Source organism: Castor canadensis, chromosome 9 (genome assembly GCF_047511655.1).
Source record: "Castor canadensis chromosome 9, mCasCan1.hap1v2, whole genome shotgun sequence".
In the NCBI taxonomy this organism is placed as follows: Eukaryota; Metazoa; Chordata; class Mammalia; order Rodentia; family Castoridae; genus Castor; species Castor canadensis.
The window spans coordinates 19,246,753-19,270,119 of NC_133394.1; the positions used below are offsets into that span (position 1 = coordinate 19,246,753).

Here is a 23,367-nt window from a genome sequence, read left to right on the forward strand (position 1 = left end):
GTGGAGCAGTGAGAAGCTTCTGTATGTGTGGACATACCTGCTTAGCTGCTGCTGAAGAAATTGTTTTACTGTGCAGCAGGTCCAAGAGCTCAGCAAGCGTAGAAGGTGTGACAGGACTAGCAGCCCCCAGGAGAAGAGAAAGAAAGAGAAAATAAGTCAACATTTCACACTATCAGGGTATTCATTAATGGTTGTTGAAATTCCAACTCTTTTCTTGTACGTTTAAGTCATCACAACCATATCCAATGATGAAAATAACAAGCCAATTTGGCTCTATTTTATTTTACTTATTTATTTTGTATCTTAGGATTTAACAAATTTTTTTATGACTGGTATTTTTAATCTTATTTTACCACTCAACAATAATGGCTGTTTGGCAGAAGTTGTAGCAACAGACTTATTGCTTAGTGCAATTAGTCAAAAAAAGGAGGTGGTTGCAAAATTCATGAACCACAAAGAGGGAAAAATACATCTAGTAATTAAAGATTTTTGACTGAAAGATCAACCTCAAAATACTTCAAACCAAACAGCTAATGAAGCCAACTTTCTCAGTGTTTCTGTGCAGATATAAATTGCTTTTAATTGTAAGAGATTTTCCATAGGGAACATGATGTCTCCCAGTCATGTCTTCGCCTGTCCTCATGGGCCCTCTGCATACTCTGTTCTCTGCAAATTCACAACAGCTTTCTGGACAAAGAAGTGCCCAGAATCTATTATATCTATATTTCTATGATGTGATTTATGTGCCAAGATCCCATGGTACAGGGGTTAACTAAGCTCCGTAAGGTGCTTAATTCACATTCAGCAGGCTGAGGGGATGGGCCTAGAGTACTGAAAAAGACAAGACTGAATTACAGACTTCTTCTTCACAAATATATAGTTTAGCTACTTCTAAGTCTATACAGTAACTAGGGTAATGAAATGCTGTCTATCTGAGGCATTAGGGGACTAGTTTAAAATAGGAACGCTTATAAATAGCACACTAGCAAGTATGTCTGTGTAAAATGAGGCTTCTGAAATGCTGGTGCCACATAAAAACGTCTTCTGTGTAAGTCCTGGTTCCCAACATTCATTATTAATTTCTTTGGAAGCTCTTAGATGATAAACAGGAAACCACAGCTTAGCCCCTGTACCAATTTCCATGAATTCCAGACCAATGATATGCAAGTTAACTGGGCATGGCTCACCATGACTTAATTCAAATACAGTCTAAGCTTATTAGGGTTGTTCATTCAAAGCAGCTGACAGACTGGGGCAACCCATCATCCTTAAGGTGTCTGTTTATCCCAAAGTATGGACAAAAGGTAATTCCAACTGGAAACTAGGCTGGGAGAGTATCTGGTGTTACTAAATTGATAAGGTCTGTGAATCGTCCTGATTAAATCTCCAAAGGAAGAGGGGCAGAGGGCTGTGAAATAAACCAGTATACTTTTCCAACCTTCCATCTTTATTGACAAATAAAAAAGGAAGCAGGTTTTTCTAAAAATGTGTTGTTTGGATGTTATGCAGTCTTAGAAAATGCCACAATCAATTACCTTACAGTGTTGACTGTGTGCAAAACCCATAGTAAGTGCCAAGGTTGAGCTAGGTTCCTAGAGCATGCAACAGATAGGGTCCCTACCCCCACAGGAGTTGATAATTGTCTTGGTTCATTTTGGCTGCTGTAACAGAATACCAAAGACTATGGGGCTTATGAACAACAGAAATTTATATCTCACAGTTCTAAAGGCTGAGAAGTCTAAGATCAAGGTGCCAGCAGATTCTGTGTCTAATGAGGGCTCTGTATTCTTATTAATGGCACCTTCTTGCTGTATCCTCACACGAAGAAGGGGTGATCTAGCTCTCTGAGGCCTCTTGCATAAGGAAACTAATCCCATTCCTGAAGGCTCCATCTTCTTGACTTAGATCACCCCTTAAGGCCCCATTTCCTAATACCAACATCTTGAGGGGTTGGGATTTAAATGTCTGAATTTTGGACAGAAACATTCAGATCACTGCAATGCCATAAAAGAGGTTAACATGGAGAAGGACAGAAAAAGAGCACAAAATAACAGAATGCATTTCACCTTAGAGAAATTCATTTAATGACCTGAATTTATTAGTTGAGCTATAAATGTATACTATAAATCTCTCTGCTGACCTATCCTCCCATATTCTTTAAATCACCTCTAGGCTATTTATACCTAGTACAATGTTGATGCTAGATAAAACATTTGTTAACACTGTGTTGTTCAGGGATTGGGGACAAGGAAAAAAGTCTGTATGCGTTCAGTATAGATGCAATTCTCCATATATTTTTGATCTGCAGTTGGTTGAAATTAAGGATATGGAAGGCTGACTGTACAAATTTCAGATATGCTGGGGCTAAACTTGAGTAAGACAATGACAAAGATCAGTACCTGTCACACCAACCCTGACAAAGCCCCCTCATTGGTTAAATAAATAAACCATCAGATTTTGACTTCAACAGTGGCAGAAACACAAGCTACTGTCAGATAACCCTGAATCCTGGACAGCTGTGTCTCCACTAAAGACAACTCTGATGACCAAAGCTTAAGTTTCCTGGGCTGTCTCTCTCCCTTGAGCCCACTGAGGCCAGGGCATCCTTCTTTAAGGAGGGAAGTGGGATCTTTCATTTAGGTCCTTAGCCCTCCTTCAGGACCACGATCCAGCTCCAGCTTGGATTCCAGGGGCAGAACCCACCCCCCCCACCACTCCATGCTCCACCCTGGTAAAATGGCTGCCCATCTTACTCCCTACTCTGTTTCTGTTAAAATGGGACCAAAGAAGGTCCTGCAGAGAGATGCTTTTGTTCCTCTTGCTCTCCTCTCGTGGTGCCCTGCCTGGTGTCCTCACTCCCAGCAACAGTCTCCTTCCCATCCCCTACTCAGCAGACACACTCACCTCCCATTTCCTAAAAACATGAGTTGACACAGGTCCAGTGTTTTTGGGAACCCTCCTCCTCCCCTTCCATCCAGCCACCCCTCCTCCCACACTCTACCCCCACTACTTTCCACCCTTATGATTCTTCCTTGGTTGCTATTTCTCCTGTACCATGGCTTTACTCCCACCACAGGCTCAGACTTCCCTGGCTGCAAAATGCCTCCAGCTAATCCTTAACTTCTTTTGCCAATAAAGATCCAGCTTCAGTGGTTATTTTTCCACCTGTATCACTGGGATTCTACTCTATTGCCCAACAGAAGCTTTTTTTCAATATGAGGTTTGAACTAGGCCCTTGGACTCACAAGGTAGGTGTTTTATCACTTGAACCACATCCCCGGCTCTTTTTGTATTAGTTATTTTTTGGATAGGGTCTCACACTTTTGTCTGAGGCAGACCTCTGATACTGCTCCTCCTATCTATGGCCTCCAGAGTAGCCGGGATTACAGATGTGCACCACCACACCCAGCTTGTTGACTGAGGTAGGGGTCTCGCTAACTTTTTACCCAAACCATGATCCTCCCAATCTCTGCTTCCAGAGTAGCTGGGATTATAGCTGTGAGCTACTATATCCTGCTACCTCCTGCTTGCTGACAAATATGCAGCTTTTCTTCTTGCTGCCTCTGACTCCCAGTGCAGCCTATGAAGGCCCTTTCCCCCTCCCCCAGGCCTCTCCTTGGCACTCTCTTCTACTCTTCACCTGCTCACACTGAGGGGCTCAGTCCTCTCTTTCTCAATGCAGGCCTTTCCTCACTCTGTATAGGGAAAGTATGTGGGTACCCAGGGCTGCTCCTTCTTTGCTTCCTTTTCTCTCCACCTGCTTCATTCACCTGCCTACTCGGAGGCCCCACAGTCACTCAAATACACATCTTACACAGGGTGACAAACCTGTAGAAAGAGCCAGATGGTAAATACTTGAGGCTTGTGTTGTTTTATTTGATTTGTGCTGGGGACCACGCCTAGGGCCTTGCACATGTGCCACATGTGCACTTTCCCTGAGCTGAAACCCCAGGTCCCACCTTTCATTTTTAAAGATAAAAACCACTGTCATTCACAAACTGTACAAAACAGGCTGTAGACCCACATGCCAAAGCTTGCCAAGCCGCCTTCTTGTTCTAAGACAAACTTATCTTCCCTGCTCAGCAGTTCCTCTGCCATTTCGCCCCACACAATTTCTGTCTCCTTCGATGACAGCACCACACTCTGGTCACCAAATCCTAGTGATCCTTCAAATCCCTAATCACAGCCAACTCTCTCTGCACTCCCATATCTCTGCCACTGCTGTGACTCAGCCCCCGTGTCTCTTGCAATGCTGTGCACAGTTCTTGGATGCTTTCCCACGTGTCACACTGCTGGGCTAATCTTCCTGTCGACACCACTCCTTCTGGCCTCCTCAGGGCTCAGGGACTGTGCTGACAGCTGACCTGAAGTTTGGGTACTCAACTGAATTGGATGTTGGAGTGCCTTGATTTTACCACAAAATACTCAATTAGGTAATCCGCAATTTCTTAACTAACTGAAACCAATAATTTGGGCACCAGTGGCTCATACCTGTAGCTACTTGGGAGGCTGAAACCAAGATTGTGGCTCAAAGCCAGTCCAGGCAAATAGTTCATGAGAACCCCCTCCCCCCACCCCCAGCTCCAAAAAAAAAAAAAAAAAATGAGCAAAAGGGACTGGAGGTGTGGCTCAAATGGCAGAGCACTTGCTTTGCAAACGTGAAGCCCAGAGTTCAAACCTCAGGCCCACCAAAAAAAGAAAAAACAAAGCTATTAATAAAAATTTAGAATGTCCTGCTAATTAAAAAAAATACCCTTCCAAAACAATATAATCAAAACACTCACAAATGCCAGATGGGTGGCAAAAGCCCATGAGGACTGTGAGTTCTAGACCAGCCTGGGCTATACAGCAAGACCCTCTCCAAACAAACAAACAAGCAAATGGGAAATAACAAAACCCAAACCAAAACAGCAGCAACAACAAAGTAATCAGAAAGCCAAGTTCAACAAGAACTGTTCTGGTAGGATCCTTTAAACACCAGTCTTTTGACAGAATGAATGCAAATTTGCAAAATCAGCGATCTGCTTGCTGGTGTTTCCGGCTTTGGTATCATGAAACCTGTGGCTGGCTCTGCAGCTCCGGCCTTCTACGCTGTGGTAACACCAGCTCTAGTGGCCAAGGCTGTTCATCAGTCTGCTCCATGCTTAGGCTTGCAAAGCCAGTGACTGTGGTTTGAATATAGTTGTCGCCGGTGAAACGCATATTGAAATTCAATCCCTATCATGGACTAGAAAGAGCAGGAGGGACCCTTAAGAGGTGACTGATAATTTGCCTACATGAATCTCAAGAGCGGGCTGCTACAAAAGCCAGTTTGATGACTCATGCTGTTGTTTCATATGACGTCTACTGCGGCCTAGGGACTCAGCCAGTAAGAAGGGCATCACCAGATGTGGCCTCTCAACCTCAGATCTCGTAACATCAATTACTGTGCAATTAACAACAGAAAACAGACTAAGACACACACTTCCTTGAACTGTGTGGGACCAGAAGTGGAAGTCAAGGACTGGCTCTAGTCTTGGCCACTGTGCCACCTGAGGGAGGTCACCTTCTATCTTGCAGTCTGTTTCCTTGTCTGCTCAATGAAAGAGCTGAACCAGAAGATATCACAGACTAAAATTTATCTAAGACTAAATTTCAGCGGTTCCATGAATTACAACCAACAATATGATAACCTTGACTTAAAAGCTAAGAAGTTACTACTTCCTCCAGAAACTCAAGCCCCTCATCTTCTGGGAGCCTTCCTGGCTTCTTCCAGCCAGTATGAATCTCTCTCCTCTCTGCTCTCAATGCAATGTATGTAGATTGAAAACGGGGAATGACCCATTCTGCCCTGTGTGTCTTGCCAGTGACTATTCTGCCTGAGGGTTAGCACATGGCAGAGTCCAAACAGATATGTGCCGACTAATGAACAAGTAAGAAGTCTCACTGATACCTTGCAGACATCTCTCATCAGCTGTGGATCCACATGCCTTGCCTACTGGCTGCCTTCCAGGAGGTGTCTGTTCTACAGGCAGCTCAAATTCAACATGTCCAAATGCAACGTGGTGCCCTCCTCATCACTCTGTCTGAACTTATCCCTCTTTCTTTACCTCCTACGAGACTGAGAAAGCCCAAGCAAGAAGTCTGAAAACTGAGTCATGAGTGAGAATTGCTCCCAATTTGATCTACCTCTCTTTAGTTATGCCACTGCCACATCAGCTCAGACCTATTGGGGGCCTTTCTTACCAGCACCCCTGTGAGATGCTCCCTACTGGTCATTTGTCTGTAGTCTATTCTACCCTGTGAAGGGCTGAATTGCGTCTCCCAGTAAGTATGTATACACACATGCACACACGCACAGAAGCCCTAACACTACAATGTGATGGTATTAGGAGGTGGGGCCTTCAGAGAGATGTTAGATGAAGTCATGAGTGTGGGGTCCACAAGATGGGATTAATATCCTTTTAAGAAGATAGCAGAGAGCTTTCTCTTTCTGTCCCCACACAGCCCATTATGTGAACACACAGCAAGGCTGCACTACTTACATGTAATGCAGTGTGAGTGGATGTGCCCTTAGGCACATCATCATGGCTGTGATAAGTGGAGAGATGAGAGCCATGGAGAAGCTGCAGCAACTGCAAGCCAGCAAGGGAACTGGACAGGCAGGTACTTTGACCTTGGACTTTCCAGCCTCCAGAATGCTGGGAAATGAATGTCTGTTTAAGCCAACCTATCTGGAATATTTTGTTATAGCCACCTAAGCTGACTAACACACACCATATTCCCCAGTGTGAAACTGGACTAGGCTTGTGATTAGGGCTTTGCATAAAAGTCCTTCCAGTGGCCTTTGGTAATCTCTCCAGCCTGTCCCCACTTTTCCTGCCTCCTGCTTGAATACACTGCAGTTTTGGGTTTCCTAAGCCTACCATGCCTTGTTTTCTTTGTCCAGATGTCCCTGTTCCTCTTCCAACTCTGCAACCCCTCTAGGTCTTCAGGGTTAGGCTAGAGTATTATCTCCTAAGGGAAGTCTTGGTTACTTTCCAGACCCACTCAGGTCCCTTCTTGAACACTCATGGTGCCCTATGCATACCTTCAACATAACAGGATCACACTGAGGTGACTGACCATTTTTTAAGGGATCGGTAGGTGTCACAAGTATATAAACACCTTGTTTTACTCATCTTTAAGCTGCTAGCCCCTACTATAGTATAGAGAACACAGTGCATAGCCACAGATCTGAACAAACAAATGAATTTTCAGATGGGATGAAGAATATTTTTAGAATTTGGAATCCACAGGGGATGTTTGTTGTCTTGTTAGGAGACCCTGAGGGAGGACAGGGAGAGCGGAAAACTCGCTCTGCTCTATTTCAAATGCTTCTGGTCACAGAGTTCACAATAAAGGAAGAAAGAATCCCCAGACCTCACTCACCTCTCACTGACAGCAAGGTTCTGGTGCTTTAAATAGCCCAGAAAAATGTTGAGAACCCAGCTCGTCACCTTTTTTGGCTCTGCCCTAGTTTCTTTTATCACATTTTGGAAGAACTCCAGTAGGCCAACTTCATTCTGTTAAAAAAAAAAAAATGATATAAAGCAACTCCAAAACGAAAGATCAGCACTCTGAAGACAAATCAGAAACTGCTACCCTCTGCCTCCACAAGACATCCGTTCTTTCTTGGCAAAACACTGAGATGTCACCAGAAAATTATGATCATTTGCAGTAAGCTGCAAGTATTCTACTTCCACTACTGCCACTCTGCATTTAGACAGCACCTTTTTCAAAGGAACGAAGATATTTTAGAATGTTCCCTGACTGTGTGGACCCAAGGACAGTGATATCCACCATCCCCCAAACTCGCCTGCCCACCTATGTCACACAGGCACTTGGCAGCCTTTATCTCTGAGTTGTGAACTAAACCTACAATGTTTGGCTGGAATTTAATGCCCTTTCTCTTTCCTGGCCTGTCCCCTCTCAGAAGTCCTAGTGACTGCACAAAGATGGTAACAAATGCAGCAAATTAGGAAGGAATGAACAGAGTATATATTCTACTCTGAAAAAATTAAAAGTATATCATAACCATCTATATTCATATTCACATTATTTGCAGAGGTAGACAGGAAGGGTTCTGGAATATTTTCAAAATGAGGAAGAACATGCGTGCCTATGACCCAGTTAGACTGGCTGTACAACTGGTGCAGGGAGCAGCTGGTTTCTGGGCCATTTAAGCCAAGCTGGTACGGCCAGCCCTGCCTCTCATCGTGTTCTAGGTTAGTTCAATGAGGAGACCTGCTTCATGTGGACTGTTTGTCCCCTCTTGTCTCTCAGCTATATGAGTTAGGGCCATGCTGTTCCTGTTCACTCTATAAACAGAGCCAAGTCAGTGATGGGCCATGGAAGCTACTATGTAAGAACCAGTGGATGGTGTCTCCTGCCACTGTGCACCTACAGTAAATCACCTGTGAGCACTCATCCTATGTCATACCATGTTCACCTTTAAGTACTGGAATTGCCACAATTATGCATGGGAATGAGGAGGGAGGCATACTCATTGGGTTATATACCATGGCTAACAGCCAGCTCAGAAGCATTTGGCAGAACCCAGAAATTTAGCTAAGTCCACCTCCAGTATTTCCACAAAAAATAATAAAAACATATCCTACTCATGTAGGGGAGGCTGAAATTTCCAAATACAGAAGGTAGACATTGTAAGTAGATTTCCCTTGCCTAACAAAATACAAATCAAACCACACCTTCCTTGAAATAGTCTTCTTACATTCATGCTCCAGGCTCCCACTCCTACCCACTTTGGAAAACCTTTTATTAACCAAAAGGACCTTCTGGAAAAATAAGATACTGGGAAGAAACAAGACAAAATAACAAAAGTGCTCTTGACATTTAGCTACTACAGAAGCTATAATATATATATATATATATATATAGGCATACAGTTGCTAAAGCAGAAATTCCATAATAAAAAAATCTATATGCCCTTTGTAACAGATAAATTCTCTGGTGACAAGCCTACTGAATAATCTATAATCATCTCTTGAATCTCCACTCAAGCCAATGCTATTATTCTGCTCATGCTAAACCAGGGCAAAGGCCAGCTCGACAGTTGAAGCTTGACTAGAGATAAAGGCAAATGCAGGTGACACGAAGAGGCAGTGTTGCTTCACTTGAGGAGAGCACTCAAACTTCTACATGGCAAGTGGACTGGATCACTGGGTCTAAGCGCTAGCCGACCCACATCAGCCAGGCACAATTCCCTTTTGTTTTTACCCAGATGGGTACTGCTGGTGAAATGAGCTGTCAGGAGAACTCTGCTTTGCCAAGCAAAGGTTTCTGAAATCCACCTAGAAATACTGCACTTGGGCTCACAGGCTTGGCTGGGCAGCTGGGATGTGATGAATATCTATCCCTCTACCCTTGGGTGGTTTTGTTATTGGATTGATAACACGGCACAGCAGATTTCTGTTTGTCTTTTTGTGTCAGGGCTGTGATGAAGCCTCTCTGAGCTGGAACTGAACTTTACTGAAGGATACATGGTTTCAGTGTACAATTTAAAGCAGATGTGAAAATCTGTGATGGTGACAGGGTGAGCTACAGGGAGTGGGGCTAAAGGAGGCTGCACTGCTATTGCTGCTGCCTCCGCTGCAGCCCAGAAAATGATGCACCAATAAGATATGTGCAGGAGCTGCCGCTCCACTCTTCACAACAGAAGCCCACTTTCCAGGGAAAACACTTGCACTCTGCTTTTCTAGTTTTCTTAGTTCTTCCACGAGAATGGCAAATGCTAATAAGCTTGGCATAAATCTCAGAAATCTTTGGTGAACATGGCAGTGCAGCCATCTGGTTTTCTCAGAAAAACAGTGGACCAATAATTCCCTTCCACGAAAATCATATTAAGAGTGATGCAGAAAGGCCACTGAATTAGGCCTCCTCAAAGTGACAAGCACTGATCCATCCTACAGACGATAGAACTGAAGTTTCAGCTATGCAGTGAGTCAAGTCTCCTGGCCAATGGGAATCCAATGGTCCTTTCAGAGATGGCTAAAGATGCAGGGACAGCAGATCCTGTCTTCATGTACAACACCAGACAATCTTACAGCTTTATGACCCCAAAGCATCTTTTCCACATTTTAATCAATTTTCCCAAGGCATTCAATTATACCCAGAGACAATGTCAATTCAGCCTCTTAGATGCTAACAGGAACCCTCAATTGCTAATGGCTTTTCCAGCTGACTGATGCTGGTGTGAGGCAAACCAGAGGGATCACCTCACCTTCACTAAGGAGCCTCAGTTTACCCTTGCATTGGGCCCTCAAAACAATCTGCCCCCAAGCTGTCTTTTGTATTCTATCTTCAGAGATGATAAAATGTCAGAAGACTATCCAGTTGGAACAGGATGAAGACTGATTTTTCAACTGCAGTTATTGTTCTAAGTCACACACTCTATGAACCTGATGACAGTCTAGAAATGAAGCTGGACTATATTTATAGGTAGAATGAAATCTGATAGAGACAACTGCCCAGAGCCAACTCAGAGAAGAAAGCTGAGTAACAGCTGGTTATGTGACAGGAGTGTCCTGGCAGCTTCAAAAGACCCTAGATTAGCAATCCTGGGCTGGCCAAGAGCACTCAAGAATACTTACTCAATATAGTAGTCCCCCATCCACAGGGATACATCCCAAAACCCCCAGGGCATGCCCAAACCTAGATAGTTCTAAACCCTATGGTTTTTTCCTGTACATATATACCCATGACAAAATTTAACTTATAAATTAGGCACAGCAGAACACTAACGACAACTAACGAAATTGAACGATTATGATAATATGGTAATGAAAGTTTAAAAAATATGAATTGTTTATTTCCAAAATTTTTCATTTAATTTTTTTGGATCCCTACTGACTATAACTAAAACCTATATACAGGCAAGGGGCGACTTGACTACTGCACCTCTCAGACAGGGACACAGCAGTTGGCCTTTGGGTACTGCTAATAACAGTAACAGTTATAACATACAAATTACAGATGCCAGCACTGTTCTAATGCTTTCTATATATTAACTCATTTAATTCCAACAGCCCCATGAGGTGAGTAACTTGCAGACAAAGCACTGAGGCATTCCTGTCTTGGAGGTCACACACCAAAAGCAGCAGAGCTGGAATAGAACCCCTGCAGGCATACTCTTCACCTGTCTGACACAGAGGTGCCTTTGAGGAAGGAAAGGGCATGGTTGCTGGCTTCCTGGGGACAGAAACTTGAGCACCTATCAGTGACAGACATGATCTGGGGCTCACCAAAATAAAGTATGTTCCCAGCACTTCTTTATTTTATTTGATATCTACCAGCTGTTCAAAGATTCTTCATATTAAAGATATTACACATGTTGCAGAGGTCCCCAGCAATTAGCTTAGAAATTAGGAGAAAATGGCAAGCTCACCTTCTGTCTTTGCCAAGGCACACCTAGGCCACATGGCATAACACATCCCCATTTCCAGATCAGGGAAGGAGAGAGTAGCAGGACCACTACTCATGCCACCCTGGGCTCTATGGGAATGGGTGGCCAGTTCACTATGCCTCTCTTCTGCACTCCATACCAGAGAAATTACCAGGAGCTCCCAAGACCCAGATATTACACAATCTCATGTACTTTCCCATATATAATGAGACAACTCCCATTCTCTCTGGGGACATTAACCACACTCTATTTACTTACTGCACTCAAGTTTCTCTAATATGGGTAACTCATAGGTTTATACCTAACTGGGTAGCTCACACCTGGTAGTGTGAGTGGCTGACTATTCAGGAGGCCCCGAGTCTGAAGATTCAATGGCAGTGGTTTCAACCGGGTAATGTCACAGTTTTGTGTCATTTTTGTGGAGGCACAAAATGGACTTGCATCAGTCCCGGTGGGGAGGGATAAAGGTATAGGGTGGGCACACAGCCACAGAAAATGTGTAAGGGGCCCATAAACTGCACATTGATGGGGGCCCCATTGTTCCTTCATTATACTTGTGAATCAGGTCATTCTTACAAAACTGAGGAAAACATAACTCAAACCCAACAATTTTGTAAAACATGGTCTTGTGAATAACATCAAATGCCAGTGTTGGGGATGGAAATGAAGTAGTTCTAGGCCAGAAAGTAGAAATTATAGCAAAACAAAGGACTGGAGTGTTCAGTGGGTACTTGGGTCTGTGATGTGACTAAGTCCTCCTTGGGACTGTGAAAATCTTTTAGCAAGGGCTCCCATGAGCAGAAAAGTTACTCATGGAGACAGGATTCTTTAGGGGGGAAACAAAAGGGAATGAACTGGTAGTGTGAAGCTGGCCTAGAACACAGGACACTCTCACTTGAGTATGTTAGAAGAAAGCCAGAGGAATCCTGAACCATCATTGTCAAATGCAAGAAGGATCCTAGGAGAAGGCTCTGTAGAAGCTCTGAAATGGACCCATGAATATCCAGGGTGTGCTTTCCAGGCTCCCCAAGGAAAACACAACTGCAGGTCGATAGTACTGTTTCAGTCCTTATAATTCCTACCCTGAGTTGTTCCCAGGAGGGCTCAGGAACCTCTAAAATCTGATCAATACTCTCAACAATTTCACTTGTACCATGTTTCTACCAAAGCCAGAAAATACACATATCCTGAGTTCAACCCTGGGCCCCAGCTCTGTGCAGAGAGCATTTAGATTAATGTAAAAATGAGTTTTGGTTCTCGGAGATGCATTTGCTCTAGGAGAGAAGTTGAGGGAAATCAATTTGGGAATAAGAATTTCCCTTGGATAATCAAAATACAAATAATTAAGGTAACAAAAATTGACAGTAGAGCAGAATAGTTAAGAGTGTATCTGCAAAAATGGGATCCACAAAGTATGTTGCCAAGAAATCAATTGTGGTTGTAGTCAACATTTCTGAGAGTCCAAGCATGAAGAGACCTTGCTAAGAGCCTTCTGGCTGCAGCTTAAAAGCAGCACCAGCTTAAAGGCAGGGTGGATAAGCACATCGCCAAGTTCTTCCTAAAATCTGAAACAATATATCTTATTTGCTCTGAAAAGTAAGTTATTCCACAAATAGGAAATCAGACTTCAGGATGGTTTGGGGTCAGAACTGTGTAGGTCCCCAAGGCTGGCACTCAGGACTTCATGCCTCCTTGCACTTTCTCCTGATGGATAGGCTCCTGAGGACTAAATGGCTCAGAGCACAGAGCATCTTCCTTTTGAAGGCCTCTGCCACTTGCATCTGAAAGGAAGGAAGCTGTGTTTTTGCAGGGGTACAGTTAGAAGATGAATCTTTACTATTCTACTTTACCAGAACAAAATTTTGGTTATTTTCCCAGTGCATAGAGTAATTGTAAAAGCACCTTTAAGCTGGCAAGTCCCAGACACAATTTATAAAATGAAGAATAAAATCAATTTTGAAAATTGCATGGACCTGAAATATGGTGTGCAACAGTGTTGAGCAAATGGATTTTCCTTCAACAGTAGTTAGAAGGTGACTACTCTTCACTTCAGTGAGGCTGGACAGTTTAAAGCTAGTCAATATGGTTTCAGATACTATTTCAAACTATTAGCTTTAAAGCAGTACTACACATGGGATATACAGATATTTATCATGGGAGATTGTTTTATAGACAATTCATCCAGAAAGCAACCAGGCCATTTCTAGCTTACTAGAGACTGAAAGTTAAAGTCTTAAAAAAAAATTCATTTAACAACCAACTGTGGTCATGATAGCTTTTCTGTTTCTTTGTTCCTTAGAGGCACTTTAACCTTTTCTGTGATATCAGAAACAAAGGATTAGGACTTTCAATGGAGAAGAACCAGTTGGAGAAAATGAACTTGCTCAAACAAGATGACATGTATTGAAGATGAAAACAAAGACAGGCACACAAAAATGTCAGCACAAGTTACTGGTTCAGGGGTTTGCAATCACATTTTCCTACAATTTCACAGGAGCCAGGTTGGAGTTTTCTAAAAAAAAAAAGGAGCAATGTAACTCTAGCAAAAGGTTGAAGAAACAAATAAATAAAGCTGCATGGCTCTTATTGAGCAGTGTTTGCATGTTGTTTGGTGTCAACATTCTTCTCTCTGACAGCATATAACTGGGAGTCTGCTTGGCTCTATTTAGACTCAATAAAGATTCTGCTATGACTGCCATCTTTGGGGTACAAGTCATTCCCTTCTTCCAGCTAAAGGGAATAGCTCTGGTTATCCATGCAGAGCCCTCCCAGCTCCCAAAAGTCAGAGGTGAGAGATGGATTCTATAATGTCTGTCCTCTGCCAGTGTTTTAACCCACTGCCTGGTGGGGCCACTCAGAAAGTGTTAAGTGTAATACGCCAAGCTGAAGAGCATACATTTAGCGATAGCACAGGGCACTGGGGCAAGTATAGCAAGCTCTCACAAAACACTAAAGTGGGGCTGTTCCACCTATCACTGTTCAGAAACTTCTCATGTGAGACAAGATTCAAATTTTTCATGGTGATTTCATGCACAGCTGCACTAGGAGCTCACATCTGGACCTTACCAAGTGCCTATCATGTGCCAGGCTGAACGACATGAGGAACCAGGCAAAATCATCCCACAACTCACACAAACTCTGCTAGGTAGAGGCATTTCTCGATGATTCAGACCCAAAGGAGCAATGTACCTCTAGCAGAAGGTTGAAGAAACAAATAAAGCTGCAGATGACAGCTTTCAGTACTTTTTTTCTCTCTGACTTAGTTTTTAGATGTGGAAAATCGGCATGACGTCTGCTTTTCACTGGAGTTAACTGATCTTCACTAAATTTAGTAGCCAGCACTTATTCTTATTTATAGGGCAATCTGGCATCTTCAAAACCAACGAGAGTGGTCAACATTTTTAAATGAACCTATGTTCTGACTGTGCTTCATGAAATAATTGTGGGGCTATACAAAGCATTAGTATTTACAAAAGTAAAAACTCTATTTTCTCTACAAATGAACAGAAGCAATCAAAACCAGCTATTATCTAAGAACATTATTTCCACCTGGCACTGTAGCACATTAAATGTGCAAGTAGGCAGCAGAGCTCAGACACACAGAGCTTGGTCCCTGAAGTCAGTCTGATGTGAACTGCATTCCAGAAAGTTCCCTATCCAAAAAGGTTACATTTCTTCCCCTACTGAACAAGGAAAACAACAATACCTAAGTTAGAGGGCTGTCATAAGGATACACGAAAATGTGGTAAATTTTGAACTGTACAGCATGCTGTAAGCTAGCAGCCTTTTAAAGATGTGCAGCTTAGGCAAAGACTGTGATTCCTTTCCATTTTCTGAGTGAAATAAGACAGAGGTTAGGAAGCCATGCCCCGTGGAAATTGGCCTACGATAACTGCTAAGAAAAATATACATGCATATAATCCTGATCACTCTAATAATCACTCCTGTGCCCTGACTCAGAGAATGACTTGTTGTGCTATTAGGATCTCTCATTTTTCAGAATCCTAATACCTGGATCTCAGCTTCCACATTTCTCTCCATTAATCTTTACAAACAAGATCAGAAAGCAAGGTAACTTGACAAAAAATAGGGAAGCAAAGTTACCTAAATAGGTTGAAGTCTTCAGTGGGCCAAGATTTTTATGTGGCCAGAGGGGAAAAATATTAATACAGGTTTTCTTTTGGAAGGAGTTATAAGAAGGGTCTACGAGAGAAAATCTGAACATAGATTTGATTCAATGTCCTAATGAAACCAGTTTGGAATGTGAGAGTCAACCAAGTCACTTGCACAGGACAGAGTATGGTTGAAGTAGCCATCCAGGTCTTCTCTTCCAGAGTTCAATGACACATGTCATCCCATGATTTGCTGGGTTGTCAAAAGTGGTTTATATCTAACTCTGGAAACAGGGATGCATTTATCAGGGGCACTACCTCTCCCAGGATTTTCATGTGTATTGCAATGGTACCCCATTCATTCACTCATCTGTCCAACCAGTCACTCAGGACCTACTTATGTGGGTGATACTGTGGTAGATGCTAAGGTATAACGTTAAGAGTTCCGTAAACATCAAAGATAATGTAACAATACATAATTCAGTGCTTACTGCACAGGAAAATGTCAGGACAAATTAAAGACAAGTGAAATTTGGAAGTTTCTTGTTATTTAGGGGGTGGCATGTGTGTGGGGGTGGGTATGCACATACTGCTTAATTAAATAAGCAATCCAAAGGCTTGGAGCATGGAGTAGAAGCTCCGCAAAGCACACCTCCACCACTGCTATTTATTTAATGAATACTCCTGGGCACTCTTTAAATTGAAAGATGGTTCATTAGACTTGTGCATCTGCCCTTCTCAGCAATCTGTTGTGTTTCTGATGAAGGCAGGGAAACACATGAACATATCATTTCAGGAGTGTTATGAGTACCTCAGCTTCCAATGATTACAAAGTCATAAAGGGTTCAGACTGCCTCATTTTGGGAAAACAATTTGTCTGAATCATTCTCTGTCCGGTCCTATCTCATTCTATTCTCATTCGTCTTGGCCATCTCAAGTTCTTTTAATTTATTTTTCAAACTAATCATCTAATACATTATCTCCCAGCTATAAATATAAGCAAGTTGTTAAGGTACCAAAAAATAAGTCTTTTCATAAAGGGCCAAAAAAAATCTCTTTCTTAAAGTGTGTCCTTGTCTCAATCGAGTTGTCATTACCTCTCCTGGGTACCCGTCCTACCTCTACCTACTGCCATCTGTTCTGGGGGCTGGTTAGCTATGTGCCATGGATAAATATAAACTCTAGGAAGGCAAAAAAAAAAAAATCCTTTAAAAAAACTTTGTCCCTATAGAGGCTAGTAAAAGAATTGAATGAAATAATTAAAGTTAGCTTTCCCTAAAGTTAGCCACACACTTTGGTGTGGGCCTTAACTATTAAACACCGACTCACTCACTTGCCACCCCTTAGCAAACATCTATTCCGGGCCTACTGGGTTTGGCCCCATAAAGGACACATGGATGAATATGCAACACAAGCAAAATATGAAAATGTCCCTGCCCTCACAGAGCTTATGCTTGGATGCTGACCCAGAACACAGTCACCAAGGGTTGAGTGTGATAATCCTACAGAGATGCTCTCTGGAGAACACATACATTTTCAGACAGTGCCTTGAATGGAAATAGCTGTTTTCTTAAGAAGAGATTTCAAAGGGGCCTTTTTCTTCTCTTATGGAGAAGGCTGATATACAAAAAGGATTTTTAATGTCATATTTAGTGGATTCTCCTCTGAAATTATAGTCCTGAGCCAAAAAATGGCCAAGAAACCTTGTATCACATACCACCTCAAGCTCAAGCTTTGCTGGGTGTGGTGCTCACACCTATCATCCCAGTTACATGGGAGGATTGAAGGTCAGGCCAACCCAGCGCTAGAATAAATGTAAGACACTACCTGAAAAATAACTAAAGCAACAGGGCTGAGGGCATAATTCAAGCAGTAAAGCGCCAGCCTGGAAACACAAGGCCCTGACTTCAAACTCCAGTACAGTCCAACAAACAAAAAAGGTTAGCTTTTATTCAGCTGCTCAAAGGCTAAATGAAGAGAAGTCACTAAGGTCTTTTTATTTTTGTTTTTTGGTTTGAACTCAGGGCTTCATGCTGGAATTCTGGATGAAATGCCTATAAAACAATCTCGCACGATAAATATCTGTATATCCCATGTGTAGTACTGCTTTAAAGCTAATAGTTTGAAATAGTATCTGAAACCGTATTGACTAGCTTTAAATGGTCCAGTCTCACTGAGGTGAAGAGTAGTCACCTTCTAACTACTGTTGAAGGAAAATCCATTTGGTCAACATTGTTGCACACCATATTTCAGGTCCATGCAATTTTCAAAACTGATTTTATTCTTCATTTTATAAATTGCATCTGGGACTCTAACACTTGGGCCACACCTCCAGTCCATTTTGCTCTAGTTATCTGGAGATGGGGTCTTGTGAACTATTTGCCTGGGCTGACCTTAAACTGAAATCCTCCTAATCTCAGCCTCTCAAATAGCTAGGATTACAGATGTGAGTCACTAGCACCTGGCTCTCATTGATGTCTTTGAGGCTGATAAGTCTCAGTCCCCGTCTTTCTATCCCCTATATTATATATATTTATATATATAAATGCAGGTCTGGAATTCAGTATTTATTTCAAGTAGTGAAGATGCATAAACTAAAACTCAAGTTTGTTGCATCAATTTTGGAAAACTCTGAGTTGTAAGAGGCTCAGGTTAAAGGTATTCTGTACAGGATGCTGACTGGCTGACTCCTACAAAGATCTAACATTGAGCATTGCTGATGTGGTCATCTGTACTGAGTAACAGAAATGGGGACAGTGCTTGCCTCTGAGATGATGAGCAAGATCCACTAATAAAAAATCAAAATGCAGAACTGCCTCAGATGTATGAATGAGATATAACAGCAGTCAGTGATAGTCTGCCTGTTGTGTTAGAAAAATAACAGATTGTGCTACCATTACTGGTCAGAAAACAGGAGTTTTCATGTGAGGGCCACTGCATACTTCTTCAAATAGCTGACTTGTGGAGGATAAAGAGAATCATTCATACAGCCAACAGGTGACTCCTACCTTACTATAAACTGCTATAGTGCTAGTGTATATATACATACATGTAAAATGCATCATTCAATGCCCCTATATAGTTATGATTGTCATTTAAGAAGCAAAAATTCAGTTTCCACAGAATCTGCTGCTCTGAAAAATGACTGTGGTTTCTACCTACTTGCTAAAAGACAGAGCTGCAAAACTTTCCACATCCTCCCACAGACAAGAAGGTGACAACTGTGAACTAATGCTACCCTCACTGATGCTGCATCACTTTAATGTTGCCATGACAAAACTGCAAAGCCCCAACTAGCTCTAAAAAACATGGGAAGTCCCTAAGCAGACCTCATGGTGTCAGGTTCTCTAACAGCCCAAGGGAGGGGGCCTCAGGCCTAAAGGACTGAGTCTTTTAGTCAGTTTTCAGCATGTCACGTGGAATAACTGTTTTCTTCCACGATTGGTAAAACAACTGGCTGGCTTTTGAGAACTTAACATCCTGCCAGCCCCAGCATCCTGGTTTCAAAACTGTTAAGATATCTAGAAACCTTACACGGATTTTCTTTTGTCCTGCGGACACATGGGAAAACACTCAACCCTAACATTTGGACTGGCTTCAAAGTTTCTGAGGCTGCTGTGAGCAGCTGTTCATGTCTAAGAAGCAGAAATGATAACTGTGAGATCTGTTTCCTCTTCTGGTGTTCTGAGAAGCCCGGGCCATAAAGGGCAGTGAGCAGGAGTTACTATGCCTTACTCCTCTCACAGGAATCTAGAGTAGGAGGGAGAAATCTGCTGCTCCACTGGCCAGCTGTGCACAGAGGCCTCTGCAGAGCATCACAGTCTGCTGAGCTGCATCAATTTCTGCATCTCATCAATACCTACCAGCAACATGAAGCTGTGCTCTGGCAGCATCCCATACTGTTGGACAAGCCGCTCTCGGGTCACACTGGGGAGTTCAGGAAGTGTGTCCCGAATCTGGTCAATATTGATCACTTGCTGAGAATCTACACCTGCTGGTAGAGATGAGGTGTCGTAGAGTACCAGGGGAGGCAAGTTGGGCTCTGGCATAAACCTAGGCAGAAAGAGCAGACAGGACCTGAATCTAGAGTAGCTCAACTAATCAGAACCATGAATCTATCACTGATATGAATGTTTGTGTTCAGGTGTCATGTTACTTGCATATGTTTCCAAATGTCCAGATTGCCTGGCAAAGTCTGTGCATAGGTGTCAAATCACTAAACATGCCACTCTCCAGACTTATAGAGTAATGATGAGAGGAAAGAATAGTAATGCAGGCCTCAGCCATATTCTGATTTATATGGTGGATAAAATATACATTCATAAAGACTTAGGTTGGAAACAAGAGGACCAAATAACAATCTACTTATGATGAAGAAAGATGACTTTCCCCTATCTTTAAATTTCTATTATTAGCAGTAGCTGGGCAATAAGTGAAAAACCAAAGGGCAGGGGGTGGTTTCCTTCTTGAGAGGGAGAAGAAATGCATGGATTCTGCCTAAGTAAAATGTAGAAACTATTGTGGAGGGAGGAAGGGTTGAATAGGCGGAGCCCAGGGCATTTTTTGGGCAGTAAAACTATTCTGTTCTGCTGTAATGGTAGATATGTATCATTACACATACACCAAAACCCACAGAATGTGCCACACACTGAATGAACCCTAGGGTAAGCTATAGACTTTTGCTACTAATAAGGTATCAGTATTGGTTCATCACTGTAGCAAACACACCATACTAATAATGCAAGAGTTGATAACAGGAGACTATGTGTGGGGAGTGGGAGGGAGTATATGGGAATTATGCACTTTCCACTCAATTTTGCTGTAAGCTTAAAACTATTCTGAAAAATAAAGTCAATATTTTTAAATGTGGAGGCTGTACCACTGCATACAATCTTATGAAACAAAGATGCCCTCCTACCCCTGTTCTATTGCAGCATGGAGGAACATAGAACGTTCTTGGGAAAAAAACTGAACCTAGAAGATCACAGTACTTAAAATAACCTTGACATTGACAAACACCTAATAGGAGTCCTTCGGATAAAGGACTTCTATCTCACTCCTCTTCTCACTGACAGCAACAGGCGCACTTCACAAAGGAAAGGTGAGCAAATATCAACAACTCTGTTGCTTAAAACTGGCATATTTGCAATCTGCTAAACTCTATGGGAAAAGCAAAAGCTTTGATTTATATTAAACCTGTTCTTATTATTTGCTTTATTTACCGGTCTCCTATTAAATCCAACTTTTTTCCTCCTAAGTGCTGAGGATTGAATCCAGGGCCTCATGCATGCTAACAGCAAGTGCTCTACCACAAAGCTATACCCCAGCCCCCCAACTTGTTTAAGTGTTCAATGACGCAGCATCACCTGAGGATTGAAAGGACCTTCCATTAACATTTGCATCTCTTTTTTCATTTCCTCCCAAGGAACTTCAGTGAACATCAAGAAGAAGAGCCTAGGCCCCATCCTCAACTGCCACCCTCTTAGCTTGACTACAACAACCTTAACACAGAAGTCAGTAAACAAGTGTCTTCCATGCAAGTGTCTATCATACAAGGGACTCTTAGGCTACCAAATCAAGAAAATACTGCTTCTCTTAATATACACATAAAATAGGAAGTCTGAATTTTCCATCATGAATGCATCAACAAGAAGTGGATCCTGTATATTCTCTAAAATTACTATGTTGATTTTCAAATGGATTTAAAATATGCCCCAACCACAGATATATAATGACATTTTGACATGAGGAATAATCACCTGTAGTCTTGTTTTCCTTCTTTGTCTCTCATTGGCACAGTGCACCTACAACAGTTAAATAAGAAAATATTAAGCAAACATTGCAGGCAGCACTGGGTAGCCTACGTGCAGTGGGGGTGGGAGGGTGGGGACTATGGTTTGTGTCTTGAGCGACGCCCCCAAAGGCCATGTGTGAAAGGTCTGTCCACAGATTAGAAATTTTGGTGGGACCTACTGGGAAGTCTTTAGGCACTGGAGATATCCCCTAAAAGGGCTTGTGGAACCTTAGTTTCTCATCTCTCTTTTGCTTATTGGTCACAAAGTGGCTTCAGCCAACGTGTGCCACCAAGGGCCCAAAGAAACAGGGTCAATCAATTCTGGACTGAAACTTCGAAACTGTGAGCCAAAATAAACATTTTCTCTTTATAAGTTAAATATCTCAGGTATTTGTTAAAGTGATGGGAAGCTAACCCAGGGTTTCCCCCACCAATAATGGACAAAGGCAAATTCAAGCTCTTAAGCCTTCCTTAAGAGACACTTACATGATATACTAAAATATAATAACAAAGAAAAGAGAAGTCTCTATAAAGAAATTGAAAAGAAAAAGCAAAGAAAATGTCTCAATGTTCCCAGTTTTTGTCTTATGGGTGGTGCAGGGGATGGAACCCAGGGCTTTACACATGCTCTGCAGGCACTCTCTTGAGCTATACCCCAGCCAACATTTCCAGCTTTTAGCCAGCTTTAACTTTAGGCTTCTTAGCTTTTTCCAGTATTCTCTTTAAATCATAAAATCCTTAAAATTCTGAGTCAGAAAAATCAGGGTCAAAGTTATCTAAACAAACAAACAAAAAAAGGAATCCCCATACCTAAGTTTTAGCTCTCTTCTACCTACCTGTCTTAAAGTGGAAGAGGTCTGATAGAAAAGCATGTAAGCTGGAAGCAAGGGAGGGTCTAGGACCCAAGACCTAGACCTTCTGTACAGTCTGGGTCAGTTTAAATCTATGAAGAGTCCAAAAGAGGAATGTTACATCCCTATAAGGTGCAGGCGTCTTCTGTCTTTACTAGTGCAGAGAAGCTTAAGCCCTTCTTCAGGGTCACAGGGAGAGTCCATGGCTGAGCTCAAACCTCCTATATTGCAACGGCTGTAGTCAAGATGCTTATCAACGCAAACTCACCCCAGCTTGTAATCGAATGAACGAGTTTCATTTACAATTTTACCTCCATTCTCAAGTTCACTGATTTGCCTCTGAATTTCATAGTCTACAAAAAAACACAGTAAGTTAGGATATTTTGATTATACTTTTTATCCACTCAGGCAAAAATGAGAAACCCTTCTCAATCTTTAAGTAAAAAAATAATCAAGAAGAAGATGGTTTATAACGATCCTCCCCTGAATGCTGTATGTTCCTCTCACTGTAATCATCTCACTGGAAAGGGTCTTAGGAGGCCCCATTCCCTCACTTTTAGGGAGAAACTGGTCCAGAGAGATTGGGCAAACCAGCATAGATTAAACAGCTTAGTCCCATATGTATGTCTAGAGACTGCAGATCTAGGACTGTTGTACTTACCAGGGGTTCTTACCTGTGCATCACAAAGGGCTCTGGTACCATCCCCCAAAATCATATACAAAATGTGGAGGCATGTCCTCTGGAGAGGACCAGAATTTTCATTGTTTTCACAGGGATCTGTGACCCCAAATGATTAACAGTCATTACTTCATGCCATGCTCCCTCACCATCAGAGCAAAACAGGCTATGGTAACCACATAGCCACAATTGTTAAGTTCCTTTATGAGAATAATCTCCTTAACTTCCACCCTACCACACATACCAAACCCTTTGATCTGAGCTGATAAGAAGCAGCAACACCAACACTGTCCATTTTTGTTCCATCTCTCCCCAACTCCAAAGGTTCCCTGATTGGCATGAGAGGAGAGCTAAGGGCCCAACGCAGGGAGAAAAAATTAAGTCTATGATGGTAAAGCTGTGGTTCAGCCTGAGTCAGACCACAGGCAGAATTGTCTGATTGTTGCTTCAAAAAAAGGTCACTTAAATGACAAAAGTTAGAGATGGAC

At 42.4% G+C, this 23,367-nt stretch overlaps 1 protein-coding gene across 1 annotated transcript in view; it reads right to left on the reverse strand.

The window, feature by feature from the left end:
- Positions 1-23,367, reverse strand: part of Gatb (glutamyl-tRNA amidotransferase subunit B) — an 80,868-nt gene that overhangs the window by 19,030 nt on the left and 38,471 nt on the right. Inside the window, exons 7-11 of the mRNA XM_020155294.2 lie at positions 22,469-22,553; positions 21,315-21,359; positions 19,419-19,608; positions 7,411-7,544; positions 38-116 (exon numbers count right to left, since the gene is read on the reverse strand). Of these exons, the coding sequence (XP_020010883.1) occupies positions 38-116; positions 7,411-7,544; positions 19,419-19,608; positions 21,315-21,359; positions 22,469-22,553 (533 nt within the window). The remainder of the gene's footprint in view (positions 1-37; positions 117-7,410; positions 7,545-19,418; positions 19,609-21,314; positions 21,360-22,468; positions 22,554-23,367) is intronic.